The 16921-nt window shown below is 44.1% G+C and overlaps 1 protein-coding gene across 1 annotated transcript in view; it reads left to right on the plus strand.

Annotated features, from left to right (window-relative positions):
• Positions 1-16921, plus strand: part of si:dkeyp-118h9.7 (sacsin) — a 65314-nt gene that overhangs the window by 18108 nt on the left and 30285 nt on the right. Inside the window, 3 exon segments of the mRNA XM_038783949.1 lie at positions 5504-5593; positions 8082-8169; positions 15018-15129. Of these exon segments, the coding sequence (XP_038639877.1) occupies positions 5526-5593; positions 8082-8169; positions 15018-15129 (268 nt within the window). The 5' untranslated portion in view covers positions 5504-5525.

Consider the following 16921-nt stretch of genomic DNA (forward strand, 5'->3'; position numbering starts at 1 on the left):
TGAAACAACATTTCGTAGGAGGGCAGATCAACAAGATAAAGGCAGGATAGAGGGCGCAGCTTAACAAGGTCAAGAAATATGGTATAGACTAGGAATGCTACAAGGAGCAGAAGCCCATTTGATCAAGTGGTCTTAGTGGTTTCCAACAAATTACATGGTAAATTAATAAAGGATGCAAAACAGCAAGAACTGCAAAGTTGGGTAGAATTTGTTGTGTACACAGAGGTCCTAGCTTGTGGACAATAGCTTTATCTCCCACACGGATATGCACAGAAAAGGTGTTTCCTGATGGAATTTATAAAGCCAAAGTCAGGCTGCTGGCACAAGGTTTGAAGAAAATCCGGGTGACCAAGATGTAAGGGCAGATTCACCTATGGCAGAAAAGGTTCTTTGGAAGATGATCTTGGCTGTGTTCGCCACAAATGCTTGGGAATGCAGGTCAATAGATATTAAAGCTGCTTTCTTACAGGGCCATCAGCTTCAAAGATAAATTTTTCTTCGTCCTCAGAAAGAGACGCCAAACACGGGGTACTCTGGAAGTTAAATTAATGTAAATATGGATTGAATGATGCCTCCAGAGTTTGGTATTTTTCAGTTTTTTTTCAGACCCTGCGCTGTTTTATTGGAAATTAGAGGGAAACCTTCGGGCATCATGATGGTATTTTTGTGGAGTGGTAATAGCAAATTTGAAAATAACGTTATTTTTAAAAATATTCTTATGACAAAAGGATTTTTCACTGTTGCAAAATAAATCCCAAACTGCCTAATGCAAACAGATACATTACATGAATAACCCATTTCAATCATTTTCAACCCTACTACCCCCTCCTTTACACTTATAACAGAAAAAAGGAAGACTCCAATTCGCTCCCAAGAATCACTTACATGGTGTTAAAGGAGACCCTAAAACCATTAAGTTTAGTACATGACCAGATAGGTCTGATTCGCCAGTCTCAGAACACCGTTCGCCCCTGTATTCCACCCGAGAGAATAAAAACACTCAGCCTGTCCTCGTCAGATGTGCCCTATGCACCACCTTGAACTGAATCAAGCTCAGCATGGCACAGGAGGAAGTCAGGTTGACCAGATGCAAGGCGTCACTCCATCCTCTCTGTCAAAACCCGGACCCAGCTCGCCCTCCTACCTCCTCACCTCATCTAACGAAGCCCGTTCCACAGTCAATGTTTAACCATAGATGTCTGAAATCTTCCCCTCACCCACTTTGACCAGAGATAGGACCAGAGACCAGAGACATGAGGGAGGGCGAAGGTGCTAATGGAACAACAAGATCTCCTTACACAGGAAATCACGCACCTGGAGATACATAAAAAACAATTAGATCTCGGGAGTTGGAATTTATCCAACAGCTCCTCAAATCTGCCCTCGCTCCCACAGGACCTAAACCGTGAGTTCAACTCCAACACAAAGTGGTGATTCTCATAAAAAGGATTGGATTGGATTTGTTTATTGTCACGTGTACCGAGGTACAGTGAAAAGTATTTTTTTGCGAGCAGCTCAACAGATCATTAAGTGCATGGGAAGAAAAGGGAATAAAAGAAAATACATAATAGGGCAACACAAGGTACACAATGTAAACGTAACACCGGCATCGGATGAAGCGTACAGGGTGTAGTGTTAATGAGGTCAGTCCATAACAGGGTCATTTAGGAGTATGGTAATAGTGGGGAAGAAGCTGTTTTGAGTCTGTTCTTGTGTGTTCTCAGACTTCTGTATCTCCTGCCCAATGGAAGAAGTTGGAAGAGTGAGTAAGCCGGGTGGGAGGGCTTTGATTATGCTGCCAGCTTTCCCCAAGCAGCGGGAGGTGTAGATGGAGTCAGTGGATGGGAGGCAGGTCGTGTGATGGACTGGGCGGTGTTCACGACTCTCTGAAGTTTCTTGCGGTCCTGGGCCAATCAGTTGCCATACCAGTCTGTGATGCAGGCAAATAGGATGCTTTCTATGGTGCATCTGTAAAAGTTGGTAAGAATTAATGTGGACATGCCGAATTTCCTGAGGAAGTATAGGCGCTGTTGTGCTTTCTTGGTGGTAGCGTCGACGTGGGTGGACTAGGACAGATTTTTGTAAATGTGCACCCCTAAGAATTTGAAACTGCTAACCATCTGCACCTCGGCCCCATTGATGCTGACAGGGATGTGTACAGTACTTTGCTTCCTGAAGTCAATGACCAGCTCTTTAGTTTTGCTGGCAACAACATGGAACCAAGCTTAAAATGCTGGCTAAACTGCCACCAAATCCTCAAATGTTGACACCACTGGGCTCGAGATAAATTTCGCAGGAGGTACCAGAAGCGAGGCAGTTACCAAGGCCCTCAAACTAGAACCCCTCCATGGGCCTGCCTCCATATGCCCCCATATGGAATTCGAATCTTTAAGCTGCCCCAGCACCTTTTTCAATATTAGCTGCCAAGTAATAGAATAACAAATTAGGTAAGGCTTAGCCCCCAGACTGTCTCCCGCGGCAGAAACACCCTACGAATCCTCTGGCCTCCCCAAACAATGCTATCAACTTACTGACTCCAGCAAAGAATGATTTGGGAGGCACTGAAAAAGAAATACAACCTCGGAAGGACATTCATTTTGACCATCTGAACCCTGCCCGCCAAGGACAGGGGGACGTTATCCCACCTCTGCAAATCAGTTCTAACCCCACCCACCAGATTAGCATAATTTAGCTTATGGAGCGAGGCCCAATCATGGGCAACCCGGATTCCCAGAGAGCGAAAGCTAGATCTGGCAAGGCAAAAAGGCGACATCTCCAGGTCCGCTCCCCTCGGTGCATTCACCGGAAAATATTCACGATTGTCCAGATTCAACCTATACCCCAAAAGGGAGCTGAAACTCCTCCGTAGCTTCATTATTCCTTCCTGGGCGAACTGGTAGAAAAGGTACTTGCAGGTGAGAAATTTTGTGAGGAGGAGCTGGCTACGTTTCCGTGGTTGCCGCCCCCTTTATTGATGGAGAAGATGTGTCTGAGGATGAGAGAGAGTAGGGTAAGGTATCTGACCTTTCTGGACAGTTGAGGAAAAGGGCCTTGCTGGAGGAGATAAAGAAGAAATGGGAGAAGCAGCTGGGTGTAGCTTTTTGGGGTGGGTGGAGTGAAGCCTTATTTAGGATGAATTTGACCTCATGCGAGATGGAGTTTAATTCAATATAAAGTGGTGCACAGAACTTATATGACAAAGACACACATGAGTGGGCTCTTTCCAGAGGTGGAGGACAGGTGGTAGTGGTGTTTAAGTGGACCGGTGAACCCCACACACAAGTTCTGGTCCTGTCCGAAATTGGCAGGATTTTGGGAGTCCTTTTGGGGATAATGTTGGAGATTTTAGGGAGAAAGGTGGCCCCGAGCCCGTGCATGGCGATATTTGGGGTACCAGAAGATCTGGGAGTGCAGGAGGAGAAAAAGGTTGATGTGTTGGCCTTTGCCTCCCTGGTAACCCGGAGGAGGATTTTGTTGTGGTGGGTTCCGGAGCCGGCAAGGAAACGGTGATGAGTTACCTGTCGGAATTTTTACATTTGGAGAAGATAACGTTTTCCATTAGGGACGTGGAGGAGGGGTTCTACTCGAGGTGAAGGATGTTCATCTCCTTCAAGAGTTGGTAATCATCAGCAGAGGGGGGGGGGGGGTTTGTTTTGTTTTATAGATATAAAATTAGGCATCTGGAAACCAGAGCACCCGGAGGAAACCCACACAGACAGGGGAGAATGTGCAAACTAAACAGTCAGTCACCCAAGGCTGGAATTGAACCCGGGTCCCTGGCACTGTGAGGCAGAAGTGCTAACCACTGTGCCATTCATGATAATTAGACAACTGAAACTGATTGTTTATAGTGATGCATCTTATGCTAATCACTGTGGTGGCTTTTTGACTGCGGGGGATTTATAATTTTTCTCTTTGGGGAGAAAGGTAAATGTTGCCCTTTGGGATGGGAAGATAAAAAGATACAAAGAGTAGTAAAAAAGTATGTTGGCAGTAGAGACAATAATAATAATCACTTATTGTCACAAGTAGACTTCGATGAAGTTACTGTGAAAGGCCCCTTGCTCTAGTGGAGACAGTAGATATGGCATTTTTTAATATCCGATCCTGACTGAATTTTGAATGGAACAGGGCTGATTCAGGAACAGTACCTATAGAGCGTCACATTGACAATAAGTCCCTTTGGGAGAATATCCACTCTACGAAAAGCATCAATGAAAAGAGACTACGAGTTGACTAAATCAGATGCTAGAGAACAGGGAAATTGGCAAGATCAAGTGGGTTGATAGTTACCAATTATCTTACTGATGAAAAAAGGGGCTAACTCTAAGAAGTTATTAGAAAGTGTTAAAGAGTGGCACTTTCTTCTAAGGAAGGTATTGTGAGGGTGGATTTTAAAAATTAAGAAGGAATAGGATGCATTTATTGTAGAAAAGAAAATATATACACTTGTGTTATGAAATTTGTTTAAGAGGGGGAATCTGTTAGGAAAGCGTTAACGTTCGCCAGTGCTAACGTTAGAATTAGAGCTTTAATTGTTTAATAGATCACTTCTAGTTTGACAGACTGCATATATATATATATATATAAAAGAGGATACAGGTGGCACTGTGGCTTTGAAAGAGATGTGATTGTTGAACACAATAAAATTGGAGTTGAAGAAATCTAGACGTGCTTTCTAGTTATTACAGAGATACCATCACTGCTGTACACATAGTTAGTAGATTGGCCAATAGATTTACCAACTGCTTAGCCTCCATCAGTCTTTTATCAATCCCGAGCAAGATAGACCTCTGAGATCCAGAATAATGCTAACAGAAACCTCACTCGTTGGCCACACATTGTTCACCTTTCGTGTAAGAGTCTTTCTCAATGGAATATACCTTTGTTGACTATTATGAAATATTACTTTAAAGTCTGCTCTTGTTTGTCTAGCATCTTATTTGTTTTCCCAATCTCCTTTGGCCAACTCTATCTTCGTACTTTGTAATATACTTTATTTAAGTTTGCGACTCTAGATGGAGACCTACATTTCTCGATATGAAACTGAAGGATGTTATGATCACTCTTCCCCAGAGAATAATAATAAATGTAATTATAATTTAAACATGATCTTTACTATCGGAGCTTTGATTAATCCTGTTTCTTAGCACAGCCAAAGACAAATGCAATTTGTGGTAATTAAGAAGGTGTTGTTGACACCTTCTGCTTTGATCCTCAAGAAAAAAGGGTTAAAACAACCTGCCGTTTGCGAAGGAACTCAATTAGTGTCTGCTACGTGATCAAGTTTAAAAGATGTTCCATGAGGTACATGTGTATGATCTTCAGGTGGTGGGACGTATGGATGGGGGTGGTGGGGTGATGAAATCAGGTGCAGCACTAAGTACATGTTTTTTCACCTCTGAAAACTGGTTATTGGGGATATACATTCAAGAAATTAAAATATTTATTTTTGATTTGTATCATCCATGGGTATTATTTAGTTATTTTATGTTTTACTTAGATGTGCAGCACCATATCTTACGATGGCTTCTCTGCTGCATCGTGAAAGTCAAGCAGGAAGCAGTATAAGCAGCAGTAACAAGAAAACGAGGTATGATTCATAAAGTGCTGGTACTATTGATGCAACAATAATGTTGAGAGGGTGACGCCAATATTTTTCTTTTTTTTAGAAAATATTTTATTGAGCAATTTATAATTTCAACATTTTAACATTCTAAACAACAGAGCGGTCCAAGACACGCAAAAACCCCACAATAACATATCCAACTTCCCCCCCGAGCTCCATCTCCCAGCTACCCATATATTAGATTCCCTGCCCTCGTTCTTCACTTCCGACGGGCAGTTTTCCTTAAAGAAGTTGATGAACAGCTGCCACCTCCGAGCGAACCCCTGTAATGAACCCCTTAAGGCAAACTTAATCTTCTCTAATCTAAGAAACCCTGCCATGTCCATCTCTGGACCACCAGCGAGGCAAAGGCCAAAACGTCGGCTAAGCCTGGCACACGACGAGGATGCATTGACTTTCCTCAGGGCCTTCTCCCAGAGCCCGACTTCCAACTCCCTTCCCAACTTTTCCTCCCACTTCCTCTTCACCTCCCCGATTGGGACCCCTTCCCACTTCATCAGTTCCTTATATACTTCCGAGACCCTCCCCTCACCAACCCCTGTTTTAGACATCACCTTATCCTGTAGTCCCCTTAGAGGGAGGCGAGGGAAGCTTGGAACTTGCGTCCGGTCATGCAGGTACCGAAATCCATTCCCACCCAGTAACTCAAACTTCCTCTAGCTCCTCCAGGCTTGGGGAAACCCTCCTCAATGAAATGATCCCCAAATCTCTCAATCCCTGCCCGCTGCCACCTCCTAAAGCCTCCATCCAGCTCCCCCAGAGCGAACTGGTGATTATCACAGATTGGCGACCATACCGACGCCCCCTCCAGTCTCGTGTGTTGCCACCATTGCCCCCACACTCTCAGGGCTGCCACAACCACTGCACGTGTGGGTAACGAGCCAGCGAGAGTGGCAAAGGTGTCGTTAACAGAGCCTTGAGACTCGTGCCCTCACAAGATGCAGCCTCCACTCGCTCCCTTGCCTGGATCGCAGAAACCTCACTCTTGCCCATATTCAGTTTGTAAACTGAGAACCGGCCAAATTCCTCCAGTAATCCCATAATTCCTGCGAGTCCCCCCAACGGGTCTGTTATATAAAGGAGTAAATCATCCACATAGAGCGAGACCCTATGTTCCACCTCCCGCCAAATGTTGGATGCCCTTAGCACAGGGGTGGGCAAACTACGGCCCGCGGGCCGCATGCGGCCCGCCAAAGGTATTTCTGCGGCCCACCAAGTCATTAAAAAAAAAACAATTTTTTTTAACAATTTTTTTTTTTTTTTTTTTTTTTTAATTTTTTTTAAGGTTAATGGGGGGGGGGGGGCTGTTGGGTTACTTACTGGTATAGGGTGGATACGTTGACTTGAGTAGGGTGATCATTGCTCGGCACAACGTCGAGGGCCGAAGGGCCTGTTCTGTGCTGTACTGTTCTATGTTCTATATGAGGCGCCCAGAATCATAACCGGGTGAAGTAATTATTTTACTTAATATACTATGCGGCCCTTTAAAATTGTGAATTTCTGAATGTGGCCCTTGCACGGAAAAGTTTGCCCACCCCTGCCTTAGCACCATTCCCAAAGGCTCTTTGGCCAGGGCAAACAGTAATGGGGAGAGTGGACACCCCTGCCTTGTCCCCCTGCACAGACTAAAATACTCTGATCGAAACCGGTTGGTCCTTACCGGTGCCTGATATAGCAACCGGACCCAATCCACAAATCCCTGCCCAAACTCAAACCTTCCCAAGACATTCCACAGGTGCTTCAACTCCACCCGATCAAAGGCCTTTTCTGCGTCCATGGCCACTACCACCTCGACCTTGTGCCCCTCCGCAGGCATCTTTATTACATTTAGGAGCCGCCTAATGTTGGATATCAGGTGTTGTCCCTTCACAAATCCCGTCTGGTCCTCCCGTATTATCCCCAGAACACAATCCTCTATGCGCAAGGCCAAGATCTTTTCCAGCAATTTAGCATCCATATTCAACAAGGAGATTGGCCTATTCGAACCACAGCTCTCCGGATCCTCATACCGCTTCAAAATAAAGGCAATCAATGCCTGTGATAACACTGGGGGGGAGCACTTCCAGTTCCTTGGACTCATTAAAAGCGGTTCCAACAGTCTGGAAAACTTTTTATAAAACTCAACCAGATATCCTTCTGGTCCCGGGGCTTTGGAAAATGGCATTGATCAAGGTTGAAGCTGGTCTATTTCAAGTTGTACTTCTCAAAGAATTCTTCTGTATGGTCTTGATTCCATGTTTGACAAAGTGCTGTATTTTTTTTGAATTAATAAATAATGTCAGATGATCTTACTTGCCTTTTTGTTCTGGTGTACATATAGCGTACGGCTGTGGACTAAACAAGCTGTGGGACATAGTGACATCTACAGACAGAAAATAACAGAATGTAACAATAATACAATTTTAACTTAAAAAATGAATTTCATTTCACACCTTATTTTTCATTTATGTAGGAAGAAATTTGGTGCAACTACTCCACCATTTATTGACTATCTAAAAGAGATACTGCGCAGATACCCTGATGGGGGCCAGATTCTGAAGGTAAAAACTCGGCATGGATATTACTGAGCTGAACAATATGTTATCAATACCTGAGGAATTTGCATCTTTCAGTTGGAATCAATCCCTTGAACTAATTTTTTTGTTAAATTTCCCTCCTAATTTCAATTTCATTAATGGTATTATAAATTAATTTAAAACTGGAGAAACACAGGTTCCTGGAATAGTTACAAGGAAGTCTGAGTCTGTGTTGGCTCTATAAGAGCAACTCTGCAAGGGCCATTGTCACCACAATGGAATCTGCCTGTGCCACTCTCAAGCATGCATTCCAGATTCTAACCATTTTTACCAATGACCTTAAACTGGTTGTTTGCCCTTCTGTCAATGAGAATAGTTTATCTAAAATTCCCTGGGCCTGAATTGTGTTCACCAACCTGAGAGTTAGTGTGTAATGCGCCCCTGCCGACTCTGACAGGCCCATTGCCGTTTCACGCTCAATTGAACATTGATTGGTGATGTGACCATCAATTCACTCGAGACACGATAGGAAGTAAACTGTGGCTTTAATAGACTTACAACTGAGCCTGCCTACGACCAGAAGAACTGAGGGCAGACTCACAAGGCAGCAGCACTTTATACTTCCGGTAGTGGGAGGGGCCATGGGCAGAGCCGAGGGTGGAGCCCTGTACAAGTTCCTCATCTACCCCTGTGGGCAGAGCCGTGCAACGGCTCACAGACAGAGTCCACAAGGACACAATGCTATACAGTGTGAATTACATGATGTACATTCACCACAATTGGCAGTTGATTGGACTTCCATCTGTCCTTGGAAGAAAGTCCCACCTTGTCGCTCAATCTGATTTGTCAAAAGCACTCCAACCCGTCCAGGCAGTGTTACAGAGATCAGAAAAATTGCCGCAGGACTCTGCTTAATCCCAAGTCTCCGGACCTGATTATAGGTAAATCCAGGGTCCCGGGCAGGAGGGTAGGGGATGCCTGGGGTGGTGCGGGGGGTCAATCTCTGACTCGGGGGCTACTTAAGGGCCTTAATTAGGAAAAGGGCCCTGCCCTCGCTACCATAAAATTGTATCTGAGTTGAGGTGGGCAAAATCCCAGAGGGAATTCCGTCCATGGAATTCTGCACCCCCTGTGAGAATCCGCCATGGGACATTGGGAAGTATAAAATTCTGGCCCTAGATTCTAAAACCACACAGCCAGTTAGAAGTTAGTAAATGTAACACCATTATTCTAGGAAAGAGGGAGAAATAAATCGGGGTGCTACGTGGCCAGTCAGCATGACATCAGTCATTGGGAAACTAGGGGGTCATTGAGAAAATCAGAGTATGTTCAGGCAAAGTCAACCTGGCTTCCTGAAAGGGAAATAATTTTTGTTAAATCTTTTAGTCTTTTGCGGATGTATTAATAGGGTGGATAAAGGTGAACCAATAGATGTAATGCACTTGGATTTCCAAAAAACATTCAATGAGGTGCTACTCCACAAGAGCATTATGAATATTGCGAATCATCACTTACTTGTCTTTGCATTGCTATTGGATGCACTCAGAGAAAAGGCAACAATCCTTAAGATATAGGATAGGTTCTTGAACAAGCTTTCTTTAAAAGAACCTCATAGGACCTGATGAATGGAGCTGATGAATGCATGATATGCAGTCGAGATGGAATTAATGTTCCCTCTTTTTGCATTTTCCCATTCCTTATTCCTTGTCAATTTTGTGGTTTTACTGTCTCACTAATTATTTTAGTGTCCTGCAAGAATTTTAAATTATATTTAATCAAAGTCAAACTTTTATGACAGGTAATTTTCTTCTTTTTTTCATTTATATGTCATTTTTTTAGTAAACAAGCAATGTACCCAAAATGAATTTCCAAAGCATAATAAATTGAACTATATAAGAACATAAGAACTAGGAGCAGGAGTAGGCCATCTGGCCCCTCGACCCTGCTCCGCCATTCAATGAGATCATGGCTGATCTTTTGTGTACTCAGCTCCACTTTCCGGCCCGAGCACCATAACCCTTAATCCCTTTTTTCTTCAAAAAACTATCTATCTTTACCTTAAAAACATTTAATGAAGGGGCCTCAACTGCTTCTCTGGGCAAGGAATTCCATAGATTCACAACCCTTTGGGTGAAGAAGTTCCTCCTAAACTCTACTTCCCCTTATTTTGAGGCAATGCCCCCTAGTTCTGCTTTCACCCACCAGTGGAAACAACCTGCCCGCATCTATCCTATCTATTCCCTTCATAATTTTAAATGTTTCGATAAGATTCCCCCTCATCCTTCTAAATTCCAACGAGTACAGTCCCAGTCTACTCAACCTCTCCTCGTAATCCAACCCCTTCAGCTCTGGGATTAACCTCGTGAATCTCCTCTGCACACCCTCCAGTGCCAGTACGTCCTTTCTCAAGTAAGGAGACCAAAACTGAACACAATACTCCAGGTGTGGCCTCACTAATACCTTATACAATTGCAGCATAACCTCCCTAGTCTTAAACTCCATCCCTCTAGCAATGAAGGACAAATTCCATTTGCCTTCTTAATCACCTGTTGCACCTGTAAACCAACTTTCTGTGATTCATGCACTAGCACACCCAGGTCTCTCTGCACAGCAGCATGCGTTAATATTTTATTGTTTAAATAATAATCCCGTTTGCTGTTATTCCTACCAAAATGGATAACCTCACATTTGTCAACATTGCATTCCATTTGCCAGACCCTAGCTCATTCACTTAACCTATCCAAATCCCTCTGCAGACTTCCAGTATCCTCTGCACTTTTCGCTTTACCACTCATCTTAGTGTCATCTGCAAACTTGGACACATTGCCCTTGGTTCCCAGCTCCAAATCATCTATGTAGATTGTGAACAGTTGTGGGCCCAACACACAACTGGTTGTGGATCCCTGAGGGACACCACTAGCTACTGATTGCCAACCAGAGAAACACCCATTAATCCCCACTCTTTGCTTTCTATTAATTAACCAATCCTCTATCCATGCTACTACTTTACCCTTAATTGAAAAAGTTTAACATGCAAGAACAGGACCCATGGATTTAGAGGGAATATATCAGTGTGGATAGAGGATTGTTAACCGACAGGAAGCAAAGATAAAGGGATGAACAAAGCATTTTCAAATTGGCTGGTTGTGATGAATGCAGTGGAACTGCAATCGGCCTTCTTGATGCCTCCAGGCCAGGAGAGCCCATTGGAAGATTTGGCTCCAAGCGGCAAGAAGAGTGCGGCGCCCACGTTCAGTGACACTCTGCTGGGCCAACTGTTTTATGCTTTTGTTGGGTTGACCTCTACTCCACTGTTGGCCAGGGGTTCCATCAATGCAACCACTCCGGCTTCGGAGCGGTCAGTGCAAATTGTTGCACGTTTTACTTGAGTGTTACGCGTTTTATTGGAGTGTATTAACACGCCTCCGTTTAAAGGCCGTGTGCTTAACACTACTACGGCTCTGTGTATGTAATTCTGCTCGGGAGTCGCCAGGTGCCGTATTTAGACACCTCACAAGTACATCAAGGTCAGGTTCAAAGTAATAAATCTGTATACCGATTAGTAAGTTCAAACGATTGATATTTATTATAACAAATATAATAAATACACATACATACGCTAAAGAGACTAAGTTACTTCTAAACTAAACGACTAAAATACTTATCTAGACAGGAACAGGCAAGGTCAGGGAGCGAGGCCTTCGTCCCGTTCTTGGTCTGCAACTCTCAGGGTCTTAAAATCGTCAGGGTCTAGCAAAGTCTGGATCACGTAGCGATCGTTGTGGTGACACTTACAGTTCGATGGCTGGTGGCTCAACGGCTGGTGATGGAACTGGAGTCAGGATGCGATGTATCAGCAAAGCGATGAAAACAGCAGAGAGCCGGAGCCAAAAACAACAGACCGGACCATGTGCGGGGTCTACTTTTATAGGTCCCCCAAAGTCCGTGCTTCTTCGGGGCGGTTCTCTACCTGCCGTGTATCGATTGGGCCTTCTCACAATCGATATTTTCCAAACCCCCCAATCTGAGGGTCGCTTCTCGATGGGTGGGGCGGTCTCTATGGTTCTTTGTGATGGATACTATGGTGCCGTTTCGTCTGGGCGTCTACTCAAAAGTATCCATTCATACCTAAATGTTTCTATTGTGTGGGCCTGGATCTGGATCACCTCATTACTATGTAAATCGTTGTTGCCATTTACACCTTTAGCTGAGATTCTGCACCTGGCCACAAACTGGTTTCTGTACGTGCAGAATGCTAATTATCCTTCTGCAAACTGCTTGTCCTTGCTAAGACTGTTTTCTCCCTGCAGCCTTAGCAGTTCTCCATTTTGTAGCCCAGTGTCCATCTTAGGTGGCTACAAAATGTGGCACAGAAAATGGCTGAAATCCAATGCAAGAAGAAAATTAATAATCTCATCTGTTCTGGTACACTAAGCCAACCAATCCATCACCCTCAACTCACACATCAGGGCAGCACGGTAGCATAGTGGATAGCACAATTTCTTCACAGCTCCAGGGTCCCAGGTTCGATTCCCGGCTTTGGTCACTGTCTGTGCGGAGTCTGCACGTTCTCCCCGTGTGTGCGTGGGTTTCCTCCGGGTGCTCCGATTTCCTCCCACAGTCCAAAGATGTGCAGGTGAGGTGGATTGGCCATGCTAAATTGCCCTTAGAGTCCAAATTGCCCTTAGTGTTAGGTGGGGTTGCTGGTTTATGGGGTTCGGGTGAAGGAAGGGCTCTTTCCAAGAGCCGGTGCAGACTTGATGGGCCGAATGGCCTCCTTCTACACTGTAAATTCTATGAAATTAACAGCGCATCAGGATTTAGCAGGATGACCCTCCACTGGGATCTCACACACTGCCGACTGAAAGCACATTACCACTCTCTCTCTCTTTCGCTCTCTCTCTCTCTCACATATGCACACATTTGCTCTCCATGTGGGCTTGTATCCTGTGTACCTCACATCCTCATCATGTCCTCTCACCACAAGGCAGGCATCCTTATCAACTTCCTTGGCATGTACCCTGCTCACAATCTCTCCAATTGTCTTCATGCAGGACATGTTTGCACACAGTAGGAGGTAGAGATCCCACTGGGCGTGGAATGGTTGAAATAAGACCATAAGACATAGAAGCAGAATCAGACCACTCGACCCATCAAGTCTGCTCTGCCATTCAATCATGGCTGATATCTTTCTCATCCCCATTCTCCTGCATTCTCCCCATAACCCCTGATCCCCTTATTAATCAAAAACCTATCTATCTCTGCCTTAAAAACACTCAGTGATTTGGCCTCCACAGCCTTCTGCGGCAAAGAGTTCCACAGATTCACCACCTTCTGGCTGAAGAAATTCCTCCTCATCTCCGTTTTAAAGGATCGTCCCTTTAGTCTGAGATGTGTCCTCTGCTTCTAGTTTTTCCTACAAGTGGAAACATCCTCTCCACGTCCACTCTATCCAGGCCTCGCAGTATCCTGTAAATTGCAATAAGATTCCCCCCTCATCCTTCTGAACTCCAACGAGTACAGACCCAGAGTCCTCAACCGTTCCTCATAAGACAAGTTCTTCATTCCGGGGATCATTCTTGTGAACCTCCTCTGGACCCTTTCCAAGGCCAGCACATCCTTCCTTAGATACGGGGCCCAAAACTGCTCACAATACTCCAAATGGGGTCTGAACAGAGCCTTATATAGCCTCAGAGGTACGTCCCTGGTCTTGTATACTAGCCCTCTCGACATGAATGCTAACATCGCATTTTCCTTCCTAACTGCCGACTGAACCTGCACGTTAACATTAAGAGAATCGTGAACAAGGACTCCCAAGTGTCTTCAGGACTGGAGATGAGGGCCTGCCTGGATGATGCCGTTGGACAGTTTCCAGGGGTGTCTATGGAAGAAAGTAGAGATTAAGCATGGAAAGCGACTGGAAGATAACTGAATAGAACATACATAGAACGATACAGCGCAGTACAGGCCCTTCGGCCCACGATGTTGCACCGACATGGAAAAAAAACTAAAGTCCATCTAACCTACACTATGCCATTATCATCCATATGCTTATCCAATAAATTTTTAAATGCCCTCAATGTTGGCGAGTTCACTACTGTTGCAGGTAGGGCATTCCACGGCCTCACCACTCTTTGCGTAAAAAACCCACCTCTGACCTCTGTCCTATATCTATTACCCCTCAATTTAAGGCTATGTCCCCTCGTGCTAGCCACCTCCATCTGCGGGAGAAGGCTCTCGCTGTCCACCCTATCTAACCCTCTATATAGAATAGATTCACAGTCTGGCATCTGTGATGCTGGGACTATCCAGTCAGCATTTCTGGCTGAAGATTCTAGCAAATGCTTCAGCCTCGTCTTTTGCACTGTTGTTCTGGGCACCCCCATCATTGAGGGTGGGGTATTTGTGGAGCCTTCTCCCCCAGGGAATTGTTTAATTATCTATTACTATTCATGGTTGGATGTGGCAGGACTGTAGCGATTAGATCTGATGTGTTGGTTGTGGAATCGCTGAACTCTGCATATCAGTTGCAGTTTATGCTGTTTGGCACACGTGTAATTCTGTACTGTAGCTTCAATAGACACATGATTTTTGCGTAAACTGGGTGCTGCTCCTGGCATTGTCTCCTGCACTCTTCATTGAACCGGGGTTGAGCCTCTGTCATAGTGGTACTGATGGAATGCTAGATTGTTTCAGATTGTGGTTGACTGGCCCACAGCTCCCTTATATGTTGTTACATCTGTTCAAAAACTATCCCATTTATTCCTTGTGGTTAAATGCTCCTCTCTCCCACTGTGCTTTCTTGCTTTCAAGGAATGGAATCACTTCACCACACAGTATGTCAATGGTATTCTTTCATTTCTTTGTCACAGGAACTAATTCAAAATGCTGATGATGCTGAGGCTAAGGAGGTAGTGTTTCTATTTGATGAACGAACTTATGGGACAACATCTGTGTTTATGAAGGATCTTAAAAAGTTTCAAGGTATGTCTGTTCAGAATATAAAACTGATAAAGAAGACAAGATTTAAAAGGATTTAGAAATTCAGATTTGTTTTTGTGGAGGTAATTGACACATTCCAAACAAATTTTAATGAAAAAATATAGTGCTACTTTGTTATGTCGATGTAAAGAGAACCATTCTAATTTTGTCAACATAAGTGAGAAAATTCAGTAGATTTCTGTGTCCATAGTTACATAGAAGATAGGAGCAGGGGGAGGCCTTTTGGCCCTTCGAGCCTGCTCCACCGTTCATTATGATCATGGCTGATCATCCAACTCAATAGCCTAATCCTGCTTTCTCCCCATAGCCTTTGATCCCATTCTCCCCAAGTGCTATATCCAGCCGCCTCTTGAATATATTCAATGTCCATCCTACTTGTATCCACTCCTTTCAGTGATATTCCAATTTTCTTACCTGAATTTCTAGGCCCAGTCAGTCAGTTACTTGTGACCATTCTCACGATTTGTGGCTGTTAATTAGAGCAAAAGCACTAATGTTGCGAGAGGTGAGAATTTAGTAATTCCAACTTGCAAAGTAACGATAGGCGAGATTTTCTAGAGCCTCCTGGAGGGCAGGTGTGGGCAATTGCACGGGAGGCTGTCGTGAGGGAAAACAGTATTTGATTAAGTCTGTGGGGAAAGCGAAGGAATTGAAAACACGGCCATTAGTGGGGGGCACCTCATATTCGTGCATGATAGGCCATTTGTATATAATTTAAAGCCTTGCGCTTTCTGGAAATATGCAAGAGCTTGGGGAGCCTATAGTTCTTCATCATTTCATTCCCCATTGCAACACTGCAGCTAGAGTCAATATGCCAACCAATCAGCAGCCTTTTGCCTGTTATTGGTGCGATCATTTAAATTTTGGCGTTCTGCATTTGTCACAATGGGTGCAAGATGCAAAGCTTCAGCAACATGTGTCTCTTTTCAACAATATTCCAATTTTACCTGACAAACGACCATTTATTATTTAAATAAGGCTTGCCCAAACTTTTCCCTCAGTGTGGAGGACAGAGTTGCATATTTTCCTCACTCAATGATCAAATTTCAGAAAAACAATGTTTAGCATTAAAAAAAGTTGAGGCTTTAAGGAAAGAAACAATTGCTGAGCAAAAGTACAGCAATGATAGAGCAATAAATTGTTAAGTTAAAACCGAGTAAGGAATGACCAGAAAAGTGTGTAAGATGCTCCGTGTGTGTGAGTTGGGATGGGTGCGTTTATATGTGTTGGTGCATGGTGGTGAGAGTGAATGAGAAACCGGAGACTGGGCATAAGGCAGACTCACACTTTGTTAAGAGCTCTGCTGATGTTAAATGCACAAGGATTGAAAAATTCAGAATGGTAACTTGGAACACCCCTTCTTAGTGGTATATATTTTCAAACTGGTATACTGTGCGAAACGTTTGAACCAGGGAGGAATAATCCAGTTGTTGTGTGAACAATTAATAAAGACTATTTATTTACTTTTTAAAAAACACACTACAAAAGAACCATTATACACTGCAACACTAAATACACTGATGGTAATACACACACAGTATTGCAGGAAATTACCCCTTGGTTCCAACTACCCATGTTCCCTGAACTCTGAGCACCAATATTATATAACTCTGAGTTAAATCCAGCAAATAATACACAAGGACAGGAGGCCAGACAGCAATGGAGAAAACAATGCAGGGCCTGGATGACGTACAGGTATATGGCAAGAGAGGGAGTGTCTAAAGAGACTGCTGAAGGAAGGCAGCCATAAACCTCTGCACCCTAATGCAGGATG

The sequence above is a fragment of the Scyliorhinus canicula genome, chromosome 23 (genome assembly GCF_902713615.1).
Source record: "Scyliorhinus canicula chromosome 23, sScyCan1.1, whole genome shotgun sequence".
Classification (NCBI taxonomy): Eukaryota; Metazoa; Chordata; class Chondrichthyes; order Carcharhiniformes; family Scyliorhinidae; genus Scyliorhinus; species Scyliorhinus canicula.